Source organism: Geotrypetes seraphini, chromosome 18 (assembly GCF_902459505.1).
Source record: "Geotrypetes seraphini chromosome 18, aGeoSer1.1, whole genome shotgun sequence".
Taxonomy (NCBI): domain Eukaryota; kingdom Metazoa; phylum Chordata; class Amphibia; order Gymnophiona; family Dermophiidae; genus Geotrypetes; species Geotrypetes seraphini.
The window spans coordinates 32,112,404-32,134,441 of record NC_047101.1 but is presented as its reverse complement, the minus strand read 5'-3'; the positions used below and the strand labels follow the sequence as shown (position 1 = coordinate 32,134,441).

Sequence of the window (22,038 nt, the reverse complement as noted above, 5' to 3'; positions counted from 1 at the left end):
AAATTCTAGTCTGACAGACAGATTGAAGAGCAGTAGGTGTCACATCCACAGATATTTTCAAAATCCAAGTGGAGAAAGACTGATATTGTCACAGTTCTGAAACAGAGCGACAGGAATACCTTGGTGATTCAGTGATGCCCCCGCTTGGCTTCTGTGCCTCAAGCTGGCTGGCGTTGAGGACAGGGTGAGCGCAAAGGAACATAAGAACATAAGCAGTGCCTCCGCCGGGTCAGACCATAGGTCCATCCTGCCCAGCAGTCCGCTCCCGCGGCGGCCCAACAGGTCACGACCTGTCTGAATCAACAGAAGGGGCCCCCTTGCCACCTTGGTTCCTCATTGAAGTCCTATCTTCTCATCAAAGTCCTAGCCCTCCGGTCTTGCACATGCACGACCTGGTTGGCTCTCTATACTTATTACCTGGTTAGCTTCTATACTTGTGTTACATCCCAGCACCTCTCTCAGTATCCCATGATCCCTTTATCCCTCAGGAATCCGTCCAATCCCTGTTTGAATCCCTGTACCGTACTCTGCCTGATCACTTCCTCCGGTAGCGCATTCCAAGTGTCCATGACCCTTTGGGTGAAGAAAAACTTCCTTGCATTTGTTTTGAACCTATCTCCCTTCAGTTTCTCCGAATGTCCCCTCGTACCTGTTGTCCCCCTCAGTCTGAAGAATCTGTCCCTATCCACCCTCTCTATGCCCCTCATGATCTTGAAGGTCTCTATCATATCTCCCCTGAGCCTCCTTTTTTCCAGAGAGAAGAGCCCCAGCCTATCCAACCTCTCGGCGTATGGGCAGTGTTCCAGCCCTCTTACCAGTTTTGTTGCTCTCCTTTGGACTCTCTCAAGTACCGCCATGTCCTTCTTGAGATGCGGCGACCAATACTGAACGCAGTATTCCAGATGTGGACGCACCATCGCTCGATACAATGGTATGATGACTTCCCGCGTCCTGGTTGTTATGCCCCTCTTTATGATGCCCAGCATCCTGTTGGCTTTTTTCGAGGCTGCTGCGCACTGTGCAGATGGCTTCAGTGATGCATCCACCAGTACACCCAAGTCTCTCTCAAGTCTGCTGTCTCCCAACAATGCCCCCCCCCCAATTTGTAGTTGAACAACGGGTTCTTTTTCCCTATATGCATGACCTTGCATTTTTCCACGTTAAAGCGCATTTGCCATTTGTTTGCCCAGTCTTCCAGCTTGTCCAGGTCCCTTTGCAGGTCCTCACACTCCTCCCTGGACCTAACTCTGCCGCACAGTTTGGTATCGTCTGCAAATTTTATAACCTCGCACTTTGCCTCCTTTTCCAGGTCATTGATAAATATGTTGAAGAGTAACGGCCCCAGCACTGATCCCTGTGGCACACCGCTCGTGACTCCCCGCCAGTCAGAATATTGGCCCTTTACTCCGACCCTCTGCAGTCTACCCGACAACCAGTGCTTGATCCATCTGTGCACATCCCCTCCCACCCCTCCCACCTCCTGCCTTTGAGGAAACAGAAAGTAGGCAGGACCTGGCAGCAAGAAGAGCAAATCGCAAGCTTCACTGACCTGTCTCCCGCTTTAGCCCGCGAATGGGGCTCTAACATGTGCGTGCCGGCTTCCCTTCTCTCCCCCCCCCCCCCCCCGAACATAACTTCCGGTTTCAGAGGGAAGAGAAGGGAAGCCGGTACAGGCACACGTTAGCCCACGGAGCATAAATTCTCCAAGCTGTTTTTTGTTGTTTTTTTAATGTTGAGCAGCGGAGGCAGCAGCAGAATTCAGGAGCAGGCCAGTCAGGAGGGGAAAAAAGAGAAGGGAAGACGGGAACCCGCTCTGCGATCGACTGGGGTCGCCTGAGCGAGCGACCTGTCGATTGCGATCGATGTGTTGGGCACCCATGACCTAATGGTTAAACCAACCCCTAGGAAAAGAAAATTTAAATCGCAACCAGTGCTCCCTGTAAGGACTGGCCAGGTGCATACAATTTTTTTTTATTTTCACGTGAGCAAGAAGTTAAAAAAAAAATTTTCATGTGAGCAGCAGGTTCTAAAAACCAGATTTGCAAATATTTTTGTGAGCAATCATGTAAAATCTGTGAGTGACTTCTAAAATGTATGAGCCAATTGCTCTTGTGCTCCATTTAGAGCAGGGGTGTCAAAGTCCCTCCTCGAGGGCTGCAATCCAGTCGGATTTTCAGGATTTCCCCAATGAATATGCATGAGAGCTATTAGCATACAATGAAAGCAGTTCATGCAAATAGATCTCATGCATATACATTGGGGAAATCCTGAAAACCCAACTGGATTGCGGCCCTCGAGGAGGGACTTCGACACCCCTGATTTAGAGGGAACATAGATCGCTGCCATTACTACAACTATTAATTATTTCTATGACGCAGAGTCACAAAGAAGATGATTGTCCCTGCTCAAAAGAGCTTACAATCTAGACTGACAAACAGGATGTCATGGATACAGTTAAGGAGAATGATTAATCAGCTGGCTGGGTTGGTGGGCAAAGGAGTTGGGTTATGGATTGAAGGCTATATCAAAAAGGTGGGTTTTCAGTCCACTTTTATACAAGGGAAAGGGGCTTGACGGACAAACTCGGGTAATTTATTCCAGGTATAGGGGGCAGCTAGATGAAAGGAACGAAGTCTGGAATTGGCAGTGGAGGAGAAGGGTAATGTTAAGAGAGACTTATCTGAGAAACTGAGTTCTCTGGGAGGTATATAAAGAGAGAGAAGTGAGGAGAGATATTGAGGGGCAGCAGAATGAACACATTTGTAGGTCAGCAATAAGATCTTGAACTGTATGCGATGGCAGATAGGGAGCCAGTGAAGTGACTTAAGGAGAGGGGTGACATGAGTGTAGCAAGGTTGGTAGAAGATGAGTTGTGCAGCAGAGCTTTGTACAGATTGCAAGGGAGAAAGGCGACACTGCGGGAGACCAGTTAGACGTAGATTGCAGTAATATAAGCGTTAGGTTACGACTATTTGGAAAAGGGTCCGGGTAGTGTGCTCAGAGAGGAAGGAGTGGATTTTGTTGATATTGTAGAGACAGAAGCAACAGGCCTTAGCAGTTTGTTGGATGTGCGTAGAAAATGAGAGGTCAGAATCAAAGATGACTCCAAGGTTGCGAGCAGAGGAGACTGGAACAACGACAGTATTATTTACCGAGAAGGAGAAAGGAGAAGAGGAGGATGATACGGAGATAAAACTTGTCCCCATCACCACCCCATCCTCAAAAACTCAAACTATATCTGTACTCCATCCCCACAAGCTTTTACTCCCATCCCCATGGTAATTCCATTAAAATATTACCATTACCACAGATTTACCACATGTTCTCACCCCCAATTCATCCTCTAATCATTACACAATGGCTATTCCAGAAGCCAGGGGCTCTTCAGCTTGGAGAAGAGCATGATGTAAAGGATGTGTGGATTCTGGTATAGTACTGTTACTGCAATTACTGGACCTTAGAGGACATAGCTGTGAACTTCATGTAAAAGGTATCAGATGTATATCTCACCATAACCCCCTTATAATTTATGGTGAGCCCCCCAAAACTCCCCAAAACAACTACTATGCCCACCTGCATACCACCCCAATAGCCCTTATGGCTGCAGGTGGGTTTTGATGGGCTCATACTTAATACCATAGATGTTGTGGTTAAAATGCCATATGGGCCTGGGTCCTCCTCTCTATGGTTCACTAGCCCACCCACCAGGTCACTCTACAAACCTAATGCTTTACTAGGCTTCCCCAAATCAGATGCTGCTGTTCTAGAGCCAGGTGTGTACCTTTATGTTCTCATTTTTGTATGGTGTCAGTGAGCACTGGGGTAGTGTGGGGGTGTCTTACCTTGATGCATGCAGTGTTCATCTGGTCAGTTTAGGCACCTTTATGGCACTTAGATGCTTCTAAAACAGGTCTAGCTCCGAAAGTCTATGTTCCATCCAAGATGTCTTGCAAAATATTTGATTATCGCTGCAAAACGTCCAGGTCTAACACACCCTTATGCATGCACAAAGCCCGCCCATAACATGCCTCTGTCACACCCATCTTGAGGTCTGAATGCACAAAAAATAGGACACCTTGCTAGATGTCCATTGAGACAGTTTTGATTATCAGACATCCTGGTGATTAGGACGTTTACTGAAAAATGTAATATATTACAGTTAAACATTACTTTTGCGTGAAAGTAATCATTACAGTTACTCATCACTTTTAAAAGTAATATATTACTGCCCAACTCTGGAAACGCCTTCAGAAAATTTTTCTTGAAGTGCAGCTGAGACAGAGAAAGGCACAATTTAGCTGGATGTGTTATGGTGATTGTTACTAATTGATGCTTTGGTTTTATATGTTGTCCTGCTTAATGTTATGGCTCATTATTGATCATTCAGACTCAGAGTAGTGGAAAGGTCCAAAAAAGACTGGTGAACTCAAGATATCACACACAATTCATTATTTCTTCAATACACTATATATCGACTCAACATGCGCATGTTTTGGCCAAAGAGGCCTGTATCTGGAGTTGAATCACGCTGTAAAGATCGCCACCATTTTCCAACTGCATATGGCGAAAAAATGGTGGCGTTTTTTACAGCGTGATTCAACTCCTGATGCAGGCCTCTTTGGCTGAAACATGCGCATGTCGAGTCGATATATGGTGTATTGAAGAAATAAAGAATTGTGTGTGATATCTTGAGTTCACCAGTCTTTTTTGGACCTTTCCACCACTCTGAGTCTGAGTGTTGTGTTTGTGGATTTGACTCTCCTGTGTTATTCTATTCATTATTGATCATTGCATTGGGTTGCTTTCCTTAGATTGAAGCTGAATAGTAAACGGGCCCAGCTTGTGAGAGAGCTAGAAGAAGCAACACGGTTACTGGCCACCTTACACACACAGCTGAAAAGGTGAGGAGGATCTTTCATGCACCAGATTCCTAATTTCTGGCATAGGGTATTAAGTGCCTTGAGCCTTGAATCCATCCCCACATCATAACATAGGCATCCTGCTTCTGAGAGTTTGACCCCCCTACTTGAATAATCCTACAAAATCCCCCAAAGGATTGTGCATCGTGTTGTTTAAGATCAAACTTTGTTTTTAGACCCCTATTGTTAGATATGCAGGTAGTTTAATAGAAGAGGCCCAAAGTCTGATAATTTTGCCGGATGTATAAATTGAGAGTCCTGAAACAGGAATACAGGACATATGAGAAAATGTGGGACTCTTATTTATAATGGGAAAAGCAGGCTTGTTACAATGGAAGTTTAATGGTTCTGAGGATTCATATGGGAGGGAAGTGGGTTGGGGGAGGGTAATGAGAAGTCTAGTAGAGCTGGCTTATTAAATATCATTGCTATTATAATGTTGTTATGTCATCCAGTTGGGGAACTAAAGTTTTGTGTTATTTATTCAAGTTTCAAGTTTATTTGTTATTTGATTAATCGCCTATTACAATTACTAAGCGATGGACACATAATAAAATAAATTTCTAAAATGTACATAAAATAGAGAGTAACGTTAACAAGGGTATAAAATCATCAAAAATAAACTAATTAAAACAAAGTAAATAATACAAAAACAAGCAAACAATAGGACAAAAAGGGAGGAAATACAATGTTCGATAGGAAAGAATCAATAGTTAAGGTAAAACACAAAAGGAATGGGAGGACAAATAAATAATTGAAGATCCAAAATGCATAAAAGAGTAAATGATAAAAGAGCAATTAACGTTTCAATTAGGTATTGAACGCATCTTTAAAAAGAAAGCTCTTAAGTTGGCTTTTAAATTTTTCCAAATTCTTCTCCTCTCTTAAATAAAGTGGGAGTGAATTCCAAGTCTGTGGCGCTGTTACAGTAAAAATGAATTGCCTTCGGGTGTTAATAATTTTAAGAGAAGGAATGACCAACAAAAGTTGGTCATTAGATCTTAAAAATTTAGGAGAATTATATGGAATTAAAACTTTGTAAATAAAAGCAGGGGTTTTATATAATAGTGATTTAAATGTGAGTAAAGATAATTTATATAAAATTCGGTATTTTTAGCAAAATAATTGGTATACAGGAAACCACTGAGTAACTGTAGAACTGAGACTAAAATGGAGAAACTTTACTAATCGGGTTCTAAGCCTCAGAATTTGGAGCATTTTTTTTACCCAATCCACTTGCTCCTGCTCACCTCACTCACACTAAAGTTATTTTATTTTATTTATACTCCCAATTAATTCTGGGTAATTTAGCCAATCTTTAATTAATTTCTTCCTGAGCTAACAATACAATTATTTAAAACATCCAAGCTCAGTTCAAGACACGCTGCGTCGGATGAATGAATGACGAAAAGCTAGTTATATAAAGCAGTGGTCTGAATTTCATGGTCACTTGGCAAGAAATGTAATGCCAAAGATAAGTACAAAGAAAAATCATAAATATAATCTGGTTTCACATCCTTTGCTTGCATTAGTCTGCCGATTCTGTGTCTTGAACTGAGCTTGGATGTTTTAAATAATTGTGTTGTTACCTCAGGAAGAAATTAATTAAAGTTTGGCTACATTGCCCCAAATTAATTGGTAGTATAAATAAAATAAAATAACTTTAGTATGAGTGAGGGTGGGTTACTGCCAAGAAGGTGAGCAAGAGCCAAGTGGATTGGGTAAAAAAATGCTCCAAATTCTGAGGCTTAGAATCCGATTAGTAAAGTTTCTCCATTTTAGTCTCAGTTCTATAGTTACTCAGGTTTCCTGTATGTTATTTATTTAGTGATTTTGAGAACCACATATATTCTAAATTTGTGTTCTTTTTAGCAACATAAAAAAAGCAAAAACATGTATTTATGTATATATATATATATCTTATATCTATATATATAAAATCGGAGGTGTGTATGTGTGTGTGTATGTGCCGCGATCACGCAAAAACGGCTTGACCGATTTGAACGAAACTTGATATGCAGATCCCTCACTACCTGGGATGATATGTTCTGGGGGTCTCGCGGCCCACCTGCACACGTGGGCGGAGCTACAAACAGAAAATCACATTTCACCCATTCATGTCAATGGAAAAAATGTAAAAAGATGCCATTCTCACAGTAATTCAAAAACGGCTTGACCGATTTGAACGAAACTTGGTATGCAGATCCCTCACTACCTGGGGTGATATGTTCTGGGGGTCTCGCGGCCCACTTGCACACGTGGGCGGAGCTATAAACAGAAAATCAGATTTCACCCATTCATGTCAATGGAAAAAATGTAAAAAGCTGCCATTCTCACTGTAATTCAAAAACGGCTTGACCGATTTGAACGAAACTTGGGATGCAGATCCCTCACTACCTGGGGTGATATGTTCTGGGGGTCTCGCGGGCCACCTGCACACGTGTGCGGAGCTACAAACAGAAAATCAGATTTCACCCATTCATGTCAATGGAAAAAATGGAAAAAGCTGCCATTCTCACAGTAATTCAAAAACGGCTTGACCGATTTGAACGAAACTTGGTATGCAGATCCCTCACTACCTGGGGAGATATGTTCTTGGGGTCTCGCGGCCCACCTGCACACGTGGACGGAGCTACAAACAGAAAATCACATTTCACCCATTCATGTCAATGGAAAAAATGTAAAAAGATGCCATTCTCACATTAATTCAAAAACGGCTTGACCGATTTGAATGAAACTTGGTATGCAGATCCCTCACTACCGGGGGTGATATGTTCTGGGGGGTCTCGTGACCCACCTGCACAAGTGGGCGGAACTACAAACAGAAAATCAGATTTCACCCATTCAAGTCAATGGAAAAAATGTAAGAAGCTGTGGGACCGATTTGAACGAAAATTGGTATGCAGATCCCTCACTACCGGTGGTGATATGTTCTGTGGGTCTCGCGACCCACCTGCACACGTGGGCGGAGCTACAAACAGAAAATCAGATTTCACCCATTCAAGTCAATGGAAAAAATGTAAGAAGCTGTGGGACCGATTTGAACGAAATTTGGTATGCAGATCCCTCACTACCTGGGGTGATATGTTCTGGGGGTCTCGCGGCCCACCTGCACACATGGGCGGAGCTACAAACAGAAAATCAGATTTCACCCATTCAAGTCATTGGAAAAAATGTACAAAGCTGTGGGACCGATTTGAACGAAACTTGGTATGCAGATCCCTCACTACCTGGGGTGATATGTTCTGGGGGTCTCGCGGCCCACCTGCACACGTGGGCGGAGCTACAAACAGAAAATCAGATTTCACCCATTCAAGTCAATGGAAAAAATGTAAGAAGCTGTGGGACCGATTTGAACGAAACTTGGTATGCAGATCCCTCACTACCTGGGGTGATATGTTCTGGGGGTCTCGCGGCCCACTTGCACACGTGGGTGGAGCTATAAACAGAAAATCAGATTTCACCCATTCAAGTCAATGGAAAAAATGTAAGAAGTTGTGGGACCGATTTGAACGAAACTTGGTATGCAGATCCCTTACTACCTGGGGTGATATGTTCTGGGGGTCTCGCGGCCCACCTGCACACATGGGAAGGGTGGGTTCACCCAAGAATGTATATGTTCTTGCTCCTGGAGGTGAAACTAAAAATGTTGTTTATAATCAATTTTTGTGTTAGTTGAATTGTATTCATTTTGTCAAATATTTCACATTATACTTTGAATATTTTACTTTTTATAAAGCTGTAACAACATTATTTCATTCACCACTATAAAGTATCTTTATTTAAATCCATTTACAGTGTTATTGCTATAATTAAATACCCGTGCAACGCCGGGGCATCAGCTAGTATATATATATATTCTTGGGGGGGGGCAGCACCTGTCCTTCTCTCCACCACCCCCACCCCTTCCTCTTTATTTTTCCTGGCATGAGCAGTGTCATGAATTTGCTGCTCGCATCGGTGTCGGCTCTCTATGACGTCACTTCCGGGTCCCGCGCCTAGGAAATTACGTCAGAGGGAGAGCCAACACGACGCGGGCAGCAAGCTTGTAATGCTGCTCGCATTGGGAAAATGAAAACGGTACGGGGGAAGGGAAGGGGATGCGTGCACAGCAGGAGGATTAGCATAGCATGAGCCGTTTGGCTTCGAGTGTACTGAAACTGAATTGAGTTTCCTCTCCTGAGGAAGCAGTAATCAGTGAAACTCGAGTCGGGAGGGGGGGGGAGCCTTGATCAATTCAGCTTCAGGGGTTTGTTTTAAGTCACTATAGGTTTCTATCAGCTGCCACAACATGTGACCAGCACCTAACTGCTGAGCCTATCCAGATAAGTGTCTTATTTTATTTCATCTTGCGATGATGGTCCTATTGGGCAGCCACTTTAGTTCACATTAGTTGGTTGTGGGCCTGAGCACTGTTATCATTTATATTGTGTATTTAAGTTATTAAACCATGATTTATATATCGACTCATTTTATCGTGGCCAAAAAGTGGACTCTTGGACTCATCTGTGGCTCTTTCCACCATACTGTGGTAGTACAGAGCAATTTTGGCCTACTTCTGAATGGCTTCCCATGCAGCCATTAGGTATGGTTTGGTAGGGGGCGTGGCTTGGAACACGCACAAGATGGAGGTGTGATCACATTGCTCTGCTCCCCCAGGCACTAATTCTGAAGAATTTGCTGTAAAATAAAGTTTCTTGTATCAAAAGAACTTACTATAAAGTCAGAGGATGGCAACTTCAAGGCAGACGAAACTTGAGACGGCTTTTGTGGGCACTGCTAAGCGTGTCAAGCATGATCATGTGACGCCGGCAAAGACTGCACTCCCGGATGAGGAAGAAATTGATAAAAAAGAAGTGATGATAGCGCTGGAAAAAATACAGCAGATGCTACAAAAGAACACAGATTACATACAGGAAGTAAAGGAAGAGGTTGTCAACATAAATAAAGCAGTTGGAATTGGCAAACCAGAGAGTGACAACACTGGAAAAAAAAATGGAACAGTTGGAACTAACAGAGGTTCAGTTTAAATCTGAAAGAAAAATCATTTCAGAGATGCAAAAACAACTGGAAAATTATGAGAATCGTGGACGTCGGAAGAACATAAAAATAATTGGGCTGGCGGAAAAATTGGAAGGAGATAATCCCATAAAGTTTCTGGAGACTTTAATACCAAAACTTTTTCAGCTGAACTCAAAACAACCTCTTGAAATTGAAAGGGCACACAGAATTCCCTTCCAACGGTCAGAAAGTCAGTCAAAGCCCAGACCGCTGATCTTTAAACTGTTAAGGTTTCAGCAAGCCTTTGAAATACTGAAGTTGGCAAAAGCAGACAAAAATTTGACATATAAAGGATCAAAATTATTATTTTTGCCTGACTTTGCAAAGAATACAGCAGCACTGAGGCAGCAGTTCCTTCAATTAAGATCACAGCTTAAAGAGAAAGGATATAAGTACGGTTTATATTTCCCTGCAAAAATGAGGATTTCCTATGGGAGTAAATCACTATATTTTGAGGATCCAGGGAAGTTGAAAGACTTTCTGAATAACTCTGAACCAATGACTATGTAAGGAAGAAAATGTTTAGAAGTCAGAAATATATTAATAGGAGTGGAATATAAAAGTAAGACTGGAATAGAATGGATGGAATGCTAAGGATTTATGAAAATGTTACATTTCTTCTTTTATGTATGTATGTAGTGAATATGAAATTGAATGAAATGGTTTAGAACTCTAATATAAATATATTTAAAGAAGCATATTCATAAATAAATTAAAGGAAATATAGATATTATGCTGTGAAAGTGGGAGGAGGGAGGAATATGAGATGAACTTAAGGAGGATTTATAAAATATGTAAAGTTTTGAAATGTTCATTTATTAATATTGAATATGGGGGAACTTAAAAGATTTAAAAGAGAATTGATAAAAAGGTAAAGGTGGTATTTGACCATTTTGGAAATTGGGTTATATAAAAGTATGGAAAAATAATGAAATAAATGGTTATGTTAATATTTAAAATATGTCATGGTAGTAAGATATAAGATGGGAAAAAGTACATTTATATGTGGGAGACAATGTATAAATGCCTGGGGGGTGGAAGTGGTTGCATATCCTATGTGTGGTTCAAGTTTATCCATAATGAAGGGAGGGGTGGGAGGGATATGGGGAGGGGGATATTTAAGAGTAAGGGGAAAGAATATCTGTGTAGTAGGGGATATTATATCATATTCTTATATTTTATGGATGTTATGGGAAGGATGGTGTCTAATCAATTTCATTTATATAAACTGGAGTGTCAATGCTGGAATTTTATTGAGTTGAAAGATGGAGACTAGATTCTACTCTTTAAATGTCAATGGCCTGAATCACCAAATTAAAAGGAAAAAAATGTTAAATTTCCTTAAAAAGCAACAGGCGGATGTATATTTCATCCAAGAGACCCATCTGTCCACAATAGAATCTAGAAAGCTGGAAGGGGGATGGATTTCAAAAGTATTTTTTGCTCCAGCAAATGGGAAAAAGGCTGGAGTGGCCATTTTAATTAATAAAAAAATGTACAGCTGATTTTAAGATGGTAGAAATGGATCCATTAGGAAGGTGGGTGCATATTGAAATGAGCATGGAAAATAATACCCTGGACTTATTTAACATCTACGCTCCTAATACGAATCAGATGGAGTTTTTTAAGAACCTACTACAAATTTTAATGCCACTGGCTGCTTCTAATTTAGTGGTGGCTGGAGATTTCAATGCTGTAATGGATTCAATTATGGATAAAAATCCAAGTAGAGTTATGAAATCATTAGGGCTAGATAATTTGGTAAAATCTTGTGATTTAATAGATATATGGCATATTCTTCATTTTAATGATCGGGAATTTTCTTTTTGTTCACAGGTCCATAATTCTTTTTCAAGAATTGATTATATTTTTGTTTCAAATAATTTAGTGAAAAATGTAATAAGAGCTATTATAGATCCTATTCTCTTATCTGATCATGGTGCTGTATGGATTGAGTTAAGGATGGTGAAAAGGATTATTCTAAGCCGGTTTGGAGATTTGATAATTCTTTGGTAGTAGATTCAAATTTTACTGAAGATTTTAAAATAAAAATGATTGAATTCTTCCAAATTAATGATACTAATGATATAAATATGGAAGTATTATGGGATGCGTTTAAAGCAACCATGAGAGGTAATATTATTTCATATTCAGCATACGTTAGGAAAAAGTTTACGAAACAATTTGTTGATTTGGAAAAGGAAATTAAAGTATTGGAAAGTAATTTAATTAATAGATGGGAGTGGAATACTTTGCAATTATTATTAAAAGCAAAAGTTAAATATAATGAGTTATCCTCTAAATTTGTAAGGAATGATTTATTTTCTCAACAAACTCAATACTATGGAAATTCAAATAAGGCGGGTAGGATGCTAGCAAATTATCTTAAAGCAAGGAAAAGAAGAACAAAAATTGTTGTAATAAAAGATAAAAATGGAAAATCACATAATAAAATTGATCAGATTCTAAAACAATTTTTTAGTTTTTATAAAGACTTGTATTCTTCTGAATCTTACAGAGATAGAGAAAAGGATGGATTGGAATTTTTAAGTTCACTTAAGGGGCCTCAAATTCCTGAACATATAAAAGGAAGTTTAGAAGAACCTATATCTTTAAAAGAGTTAGAAACAGCATTGAAGTCTCTTAAAGTTGGATCCGCTCCAGGTGGTGATGGATATACGGTAGAGTTCTATAAATTATTTCAAAATACTTTGTTACCCTATTTGTTAAAATTATATCAATACCAACTGAATAAAAGTTGTATATCAGGTACTATGGCAGATTCATTAATTATTGTCTTACCAAAACCAAACAAAGATCATACTTTGGTATCAAACTACAGGCCTATTTCATTAATTAATGTAGATGGTAAACTTTTAGCCAAAGTTTTGGCATTAAGATTGGCCAAAGCTCTCCCTTTTATTATTGATACTCACCAAACAGGATTCGTTGCAAGAAGACATTCTTCCAATAATACCAGACTGGCTTTTCATACTTTAAATTTAACAAAAGATATTCAGGATCCGGCATTCTTAATTTCTTTGGATGCAGAAAAAGCCTTTGACAGAGTTGAATGGTCTTTTATGTATCAAGCATCAGAATGGTTTGGTATAGGGACTGGTTTTATTCAAATGATTCAGACATTGTATAGCTCCCCTGGTGCTAGGCTATATATTAATAATAATTTATCGGATAGATTTAGTTTACAGAGGGGGGTTAGACAAGGTTGTCCTTTGTCTCCTTTGCTTTTTGATGTTGTTCTGGAACCCTTGTTGATAGCTATTAATCAGGCAAAGGAGATACAAGGAATTCCGTTTTTAAGTTGGGAAGATAAGCTCTCCGCTTATGCGGATGATATTCTGCTTTATTTGAGGAAACCAGAGACTACTATTCCATGTTTGCTTGAACTGATTGAAAAATTTGGAAAGTTTTCTGAGTACAAGATTAATTGGAGCAAATCAGAAGTGCTACCACTTAATGTACATTGTACCAAAGGATTATTTGATTCATTTACATTTGTTTGGAAAGAAGATGGATTAAAATATTTAGGAATCAATATCAAAAGTACTATTGAGGATACAGTAAAGGAAAATGAAAAACTTTTATTAAAGAAAGTAACGGAAATGTGTGAGCAATGGAATCCTTTATATTTATCTTGGTGGGGGAGAGTTCAAACAATTAAAATGATGATATTGCCTGTGGTTTGTTATCAAATGAGTATGATACCAGTTTTTTTTCAGGGGTCATTTTATAAAAAGTTGAATGGTATTCTTACAAAATTTATTTGGTTGGGGAAAAGACCTAGAATTGCTTTAGTAAAGTTACAAAAAACAATTGTGGAAGGGGGGGGTAAATTTTCCAAATTTTTATAAGTACCATCAAGCCTATATTTTAAGACAGGGTATGTATTGGGTCCTTCCAGAGCTCATGGAGAATGTCCCAGACTGGTTGTATTTAGAATGGCGACTCATGTTTCCTATACATTTGGTTCATCTTTTGAGTATACCAATGCCTAATAGATACAAAGGGAATAGAATTTTGATTGATACTTGGAAGACTTTGAGATATGTTACTAAATTATCACCTATTCCAATTTTTAAATCATTAAATCAATCCATTTGGCTAAACTCCAAGATTAAAATAGGCGGTCATAAAATTCTCTGGAAACAATGGATCATTGCAGGAATAAGAACTTTAAATGATGTTATTTCAAATGGTAAGCTGCTTAGTTTTTCACAGCTGCAACATAAATATGGTTTTACTAAGTCACAAAGTTTTAAATGGTTGCAGCTGAAGCAGGCTATTCAGGAGGGGTTCCCTGAATGGAAAGATCTTGATACTCAATATAGTTTGGAAATCCTATGTTTCCAGGCGGATTTCTTGGGTCACCAAGCCGTTAAGTGGTATAAATTGATATATGGTTTTACAAATAAAAAACAAAAAACGGGTCTAAGAGACATTTGGAGCATTGAGATTAAGCATCAAATTTCTGCTTCTCAATGGCCACGAATTTGGTCTTGGAGAATTAGATGTACAGTGTCAGCATCTATGAGACAGACTTGGTTCTTTTTGTTGCATAGAGCTCTTTTGAACCCAGTACGTTTACAAAAGTTTGATAGCTCTAGATCTAATAAATGTTGGCACTGTAATCTAGAAGCAGGGACTTTGGATCATCTAATTTTTTATTGTCCTTGTATTAACGCCTTCTGGAAGTCAATTTGGTCTCAAATTAATTATTTTCTAGAAAATCCAGTTGCTATGTCATATGATACAATTTTGTTTGGAACAATGATGAGAGCAAAGAGTCAAATTTCAGCAAATAATAATAAATTACTAATGATTATGACAGGAGTTGCCATTCAGAATATAACTAGAAATTGGAAAGATTATACAAGACTTAACTATACTTTTTGGTGGAATTCTATATGTTATATTTATAAAATGGAACGAATTCTTGCTATGCAAAAAGGAAATTATAACAAGTTTAAAAAAATTTGGGGGCCATTGATTGAATATTCGAATGATTAGACACTTTTTTTAATAGAAGAATAATATGATATGGGATTGGGAGGGTATAATGTGTGAGATTCAAATAAAATGTTGATATGTGTGGAAGGGAAGGGGGGAGGGGGGATAATATAAGATTTAATATTATATGAAGTATACAAGTGAATTGTATGAATATTGAATGATTATTGTATACTTGTTATGAGATATGAAAATGAATAAAGAATTGGAAAGAAAAAAAAGGTATGGTTTGGTACTCACCCTTGCAAACTGTGGTCTGCTACAGAGCTGGGGATTTTCACTGGCGACCAGTTGGTACCATTATAAGCTGTTCAGCAATTTCTGTGGAAATGGTCACAGTCTGCACCACTTCCCTCTTGCAGAGTACTTTATTTCACAATCGAGGGGTGTACAGCCCAACACTTTTCATTTTCTTTAGTTTCCTGGGTCATTTAAGAGAATTTTCATTTGGTTTTGGTTTATCATTAGTAACTAGCTCTCTTTCAGAAAAAGTGTACACAAAATTTGGGGCAAAAAAATAAAACAAAATTCTGAACAAATGCACACCCCTAATATTATGTGTTGTGTGACATTCATGTATTAGAAAACAGTATTAGACATTCATATATCGGAAAACTCTTTAGACCTGAATTCTGTGCAGTAGGTCTGGTTTTCAAATCCTGATGTCCTATTTTTGATCTCTACAGTATCTCCTCCAGTATGCTCTCTCTGTCGTCAGGGAGCAGTCCTGGGTCCCTAACTTCTAGCAGGGGTTCGCTTGCAACATCCAGTCAAGATTCCTCCACATCTGCCAGTTTTACAGATCTCTATTATGATCAATTGGAACAGCTGGACTCAGAGTACCAGAACAAAATAGACTTCTTACTGCAGGAGGGAACCATCGGCTTCCGGCCTTCTGGCTGCATAACTACCATTCATGAGAATGAGGTGGCAAAACTTCAGAGAACAGACACCACCAATCGGATTCAGCTTCTGAGGTCTTTATCTGGTACGCCGAAGTCTATGACATCCCTGTCCCCAAGGTCTTCGTTATCGTCCCCTTCTCCACCTTGTTCCCCACTTGTGATTGACCCTTTTTTGACTGGAGATGCCTTCCTAAGCCATATGGACTTTGATGACAGCGAACTGAACATGAGTTTTGGTGACCTCAGACTGAATGCTGGAACAGACGGCTTCAGGCTGGAAGGGACAGAGGCTGAGGATAAAATTCTAGGCCAAGGTATGAAACGCCTTCCAGAACTCCTCTTTGTAGTACTGTGATTAATGTTGCCATTTAAATTTGTTAGGTTAATGTAGGTACTGAGCTATATCTGAATGGGGACACACTTAGATGGATATTGACATAAAGGGGAAAAGCTCAGTAATGCTAGGATTACCATATTTTTAAATGTAAAATCCCAGATGCATGGCCATACCCTGTTCCGCCCCTAGCCCCGCCTTGTTCTGCCTCGGCAATGCCCCACCACACCTCTAGCCCCACCGTGTTCCACCCCTAGCCCCACCCCAAGCAACTTCATTTTTCTTCTACATCTGAGGGCCTCCGAGCATGCGCAGACACGTATGACATCATCCACACTTGCTCAGAGGCTCTCCAGACATGGCCAGAGTTTTCCAAAACCCGGACAAACTGCTGGGTTTTGGAAAGTCCGTCTGGGCACCCAGACAGTCCTCTAAGAAGAGGATATGTCTGGGTTTTCTCTGACATCTGGTAACCCTAAGTAAAGCGCAAGTCTTCATTTGGTTCCTCAGTTTTCCAGTAAGAAGAACAGAACATCTTCAATTTTTGTCTTAGTTTTTTAATCATAAATATTTCCTTAACTATAAATTGTTTCCATATTGAAAGTGATAAAATAAGGAATGATATTGCCCCTCCCGTAGATTACGCTGGCACAGGGACCCTACCAGATCCTCTGATTTCCACCTTTGGCTGCTGCTGCTGCAGTGAGAATCAATGTGATCCAAAGTCTTAAGCACAGGACAAATACACGTCTACCTGGGCCTGGCCTTAGTTCTTCACAGCCAAATTAAACATCTAATCAGACACTTATAACTGGAGAAGTGGCAGTGTGTGGGATAGTCAGTGGTACTAACCAGCTGGTGCTATGGAATATCCCCTCTGACTATCTGGATAGGACTGGGGTGGCCCGTGGGTAGAGCTGGGGTTTATCCAGTTAGCAGCCATATTCTGTTATCTGGTTAGCAGTGTGAAATGGCCACTAACTGGATGACGCTTCCAGGTCATGTTAAAATCGGATATTCATCCAGTTTCAATTTAACAGCAAAACATCACAAACCACTTCCTACTCAGAAAAACAAATGATATTAATAATGTGAGCCATGGCGGAAACACTAATCCCTGGCACAGTTTGACAATAAAACTAGTGCCAAGTTGGAAGACTGAGTAATATTTATTGAGATAATTGGCCTTCCTATTGCATTATTTTTATTTATGAGGTGGGAATACTAGTGACGTACTGTTTATTGAATGATAGAATGTAGATGGGATCCTGGACTTATTAAAGATGGTACATTGAATTAAAGCATTAAATATGTTCACAGGCTGAAAGTTTGGAACTTTATATGGATCCAATGATTGACAAAGAGGAGCAGTGAAATATATTGCTTCGGCATGATTTTTGCTGCAGTCTGAAGATCCTTCATATTATTAGCATCAATTTTTTTTTGGGGGGGGAGGGGAAGGGCAGTGGTTTTGGATGAATTCCTACTTTTGAAGGGGGGTTAGCGTTTGGTTTCAGTCAGTGATGCTGTTATCAGCTGGTGCCTACAAAATGGCTGCCAATCTCATGTCAATCATGCAATGATACCGTTTACAGAATCGCGGTTTTTATCAAAGGTAGGCATCAGAAATGTAGGCCAAGATTTTAAAGACCTACATTTCCGGCACTTACCTTTGATGAGAATTGCGTCTACAGAGGTACCTTAGAACGCCTAAGGTAATTTTTGGCATTAACCATACCTATTTTGACCTTAGGTGTTCTAAGATGCAATGAAGGTGCTGGTTTTCTAGGCGCCTACATTTTTTTAAGGAGTTTTAAATAGTTTTCAAATGGCTTTGCCAATTAAGTTAGGCGCCGGTTCTAGAATATGGGCCTGAGTGCCATGGGCTGAATATTGCCTCCAAAGTATTTTTGCAAATGCTTCACAGAATGCTGAATAAAGGTATGTGTGCACATTGTCATGCTTAAAACACCAGCTCACCACACTATTTCTTTTGCTCAACTTTTCAACCATGTTCCAGCCACTGCCCGTTATGTTATGTTGTTTAGTTGTTTGTTTCAGATTTTGTATTATTGTCTTGATTTACTCTGCTCAGCTGAGAGAAGGAGCAGATTATATATTTTCACAAAATAACTACCGGTATCTGTCCCAAGCGTGTTTAAATGCTGTTAAAGTGATAAAATCTACTTTCTCCATTGGTAGGTAACTCCACATCTTCCTCTTTGGTTCTTACAAGACCCCCCAGGCCTAGCTTGATCAAATGCCCAGGCCCCCTCGTATAGTAACCTAGACAACCACAATAATTGGTGAGGCTATTATTCAATCATCTGGCAGAGCTGTACACATTGGCGTTAGTTGTAACATGGCTGCTGTATGCAAATTATTCCAGGCCTCTTAAAACCTAATGCTGTAGTACTACCATTATGCTCACTTCTGTGTATTCTTCCCTCTAAGATCTCCATGACTGAACCCAAGCCTTCCCTTGTTTCTTGTACCCGTTACCAACAACTCTCCCCCTTCCCTTAGCAGTGTAGAGCTCTTGTTTGGCAGAGTACCATTTTGGGACTGGTTTGGTGTCAGAGCTGGAACTGGCAGAGCTAAGAGGCCCATCTGGCACTCTAATCCATTCTTTCAGCATTTATCTCACAGTCAATAAAACAGTCAACGTTTGGAAGATGTCTTCCAAACTGTGAAGGGTTTACTTTAACAGTTCAAATAACTAGGACAATGCTTCAAAGTAATTATTTACTAGAAATAGGTATATGCCAGTAGGTTTAAGCAAATAAGAATAACAAGAATTATACCTCGGAATCCTCCCTCCAAGTTTTCTTAATTACAGTTCTTCGAGTTGAGCTGTTTCTCCCCAGAGGGATATCTCCTACTGGATTTTGTAGTACCTCTTTTGCTCCCCAGCAGGCAGTAATGGGAGACAAGGCCCCTGACAAGGTACCTGAGCTCCCTTGAAAGAGCCTTGCATCTTTCTAGGCTCTGAGGCTTCAGGGTCAGAGATTGTACTAGTCAGAGACCTTACTTTCAGTGGTTAAGAAGATGTTTCCATCTTAGTCCCTTTGCATTGGAATTGGCCAGGGACCCAGGAGCAATGGCGGGGGATCTGAATCTCTGCCCTTGCCCCATTCCTGCAAACTCTGTCCTCATCTGCACAAGCTTCAAAAAAATTTTAAAATAAGTGTTTGAGGCTTTTGTGGTTAAGGCAGAGTTTGCAGGAAAGAAGGGTTACCAGACAAGTCCTCTTTTTAGAGGCCTGTCCGGGCTCCCGGACGGACTTTCAAAAATCCAGCTTTTTTTTTTTTTTTTTTCATGTTTCCTCTACACTTTCCTCTCTTTAACTTTAGGATTTCCTTTTTTTCATGCAAAATTTCCCCTTCCATGCCTTTGTTTCTTCTACCAGGTCTGAACAGCCTCAGAGGGGCAGCTCTGAAAGTGTCGTGTGTGTCGGCTGCAGTGTCAGATGAATCTGTAGCAGGTGACAGCGGTGTATACGAAGCATCTATGCAGAGGTATGCTTTGCTATTAGATAAGTGCCATTGATGCATATTTCATAGAATATCTGCTGTTAAAATAAAGACAATTCTGTAAGTTGTATACTCAAATTTCTGGGTGCACAACTTCAGGGTGGGGGTGGAGGGGTGGCTGGACTTGGGAGGGGCATGAGTGGCCAGGGGTGTGTTAGGTGGTTACACTAGGGTTACCATGTTTGTTCATGCAAAAAAAGGAGACGTGGCCCCTCCCCAGTCCCACGCCATTCCGCCCAAGCCCTGCCCTGTTCTGTCCCAGCTCCGCACAAACTTCTTCTCCTCTCCTTCAGTGAGGGCCTCTGAGCATGTACAGATGCAATGCGATGACATCACAAGCATGCCCGCATGATTGGACACCCTCCAGATGTGGCCCCCCAAGCTCCTAAACGTGGACAAACTGCCAGGTTTTGCCAAAAGCACCCGGACACCTAGACGGTATTCTAAAAAGAGGACAGTCCAGGTAAATCTGGACATATGGTAGCCCTAGGTTATACCTGTGGGATACACAATGCTAGCATTTATGCTCCTAACTGCCTACATTAAGGTGTGAGCATTTGCGCCAGTCATCGAGCTAACGTAAGCGCTCACGACTACAGTTAGGCACATAAATGTATTTTATAATGGCAGCTTCGTGCACAGCTGCCAATATAGAATTCGTGCTGAGTGCGCCTAACTTTAGGCAATCTATAGAAAATGGCCCCCTATGAAGGAAATTCTAGATACAGCGCCCCAAAAAAATCAGTGTGGGAAAAAATGTTTGTTGTTATTCTAAAAACTGAACCTACAGATAGGTGAGGTTTATAGAGTAGTGTTTAATGCCGGGACCCATGACTAAATCTAGGTGTAACTAAAATCTGGTGTAAATCCACGCACCTCTTTACAGAAAACGCCTAAAAAATTGTGCGTGTACATTCTAATTGGTGCTAATTAGTACTGATATTATAACATAACATAATAACGAATTTCTAGACTCAGTTCAATGAGGTTAACAAAACATTATACTATGAGAGTATACAGAGATGATATAATACACAAAGAATTAATTACTCAAAAATTTGAAAAAAATAAGTCTTCAATAATTTTCTGTAATGTTTGTAAGACCAGATGTTGATCTGGTCAATAATAGGCAAAAATTTTTTGTCGAAACGAGCTGCTTGATAGGAAAGACAATACCCATGATGTTTCTTACTTTTACAGCCTTTAGCCGAAGGGAACGTAAATAGGGCATGGGATTTTCTACTGTTCTTGTGTGTCATGATAACAAATCTATCAACAAGATAGAAAGGGGCAACAGCAAAGGAGACTTTGTAATATAAGCATTCCAACTTAAAAATCACCCGGGCCTCCACTGGGAGCCAGTGCAGCTCACAATAATAAGGAGTTACATGGTCGTACTTCCTCAGGCCATAGATCATTCTTATTGCCGTATTTTGAATCAATGTCAGCCTAGCCAAATTTTTCATAGTACTTGTCAAATATACGTTACAATAGTCTAAAATACTCAGAACTAAAAGTGTAAAGGCCAATACTGATTAGCTACATTGCCCGTGTCCTACACGGCACTGCACTGTACTACTGAGGGGCTCCGAGCATGGCTCTCTATGATCGATTTTGCTCCTTGGCTTCTTTATAAGCCTCTCCTGAGGCCTGAGTGACTCCAGAGCCGGCTTCCAAACTGTGCATGTACATGCAAAGCCTGTGGGTAGCTTTCAGGTTTTCACTTCTGAAAATCAGCGCAGGAAAGGTGTGCACATAAATTTGTGCAGCGCTTTTTCCCATGTAAGCCCCGAGCTCAAGCAGTTCTGGGGCTTTTCCTGCAACTTCCAGCCAGCGCCAAATTAGCCTACAGCGGCTCGCAACAGGAGCTCTTGTCCCTGACCACAGATACCCATGGCGGGACCACGATTTATGTGGCTCCCATCCACGAGTGATCCCCGCTGCCCGCTGGAAGATTTTTTTTTTTTTAAATTAGGCTGTCCAAAACCCGGATAAACTGCTGGGTTTTAGAAAAGAAAAAGAGGACATATCCAGATAAATCCGGACACATGGTAACCCTAGAACATAAGAGCATAAGAATTGCCACTGCTGGATCAGACCAGTGGTCCATCGTGCCCAGCAGTCCGCTCACGCGGCGGCCTTTGACCAGTGCCCTATTTGAGTCTAGCAGGTACGTTCTGGTCCAACAGGAACTTATCTAACCTTTTCTTGAATCCCTGGAGGGTGTTTTCCCTTATAACAACCTCCGGAAGAGTGTT

The 22,038-nt window shown here is 40.5% G+C and overlaps 1 protein-coding gene across 1 annotated transcript in view; it reads left to right on the top strand.

Moving 5' to 3' along the window:
* Nucleotides 1–22,038, top strand: part of WWC1 (WW and C2 domain containing 1) — a 223,179-nt gene that overhangs the window by 167,851 nt on the left and 33,290 nt on the right. Inside the window, exons 10-12 of the mRNA XM_033927312.1 lie at nt 4,812–4,901; nt 15,695–16,227; nt 19,657–19,765. Of these exons, the coding sequence (XP_033783203.1) occupies nt 4,812–4,901; nt 15,695–16,227; nt 19,657–19,765 (732 nt within the window). The remainder of the gene's footprint in view (nt 1–4,811; nt 4,902–15,694; nt 16,228–19,656; nt 19,766–22,038) is intronic.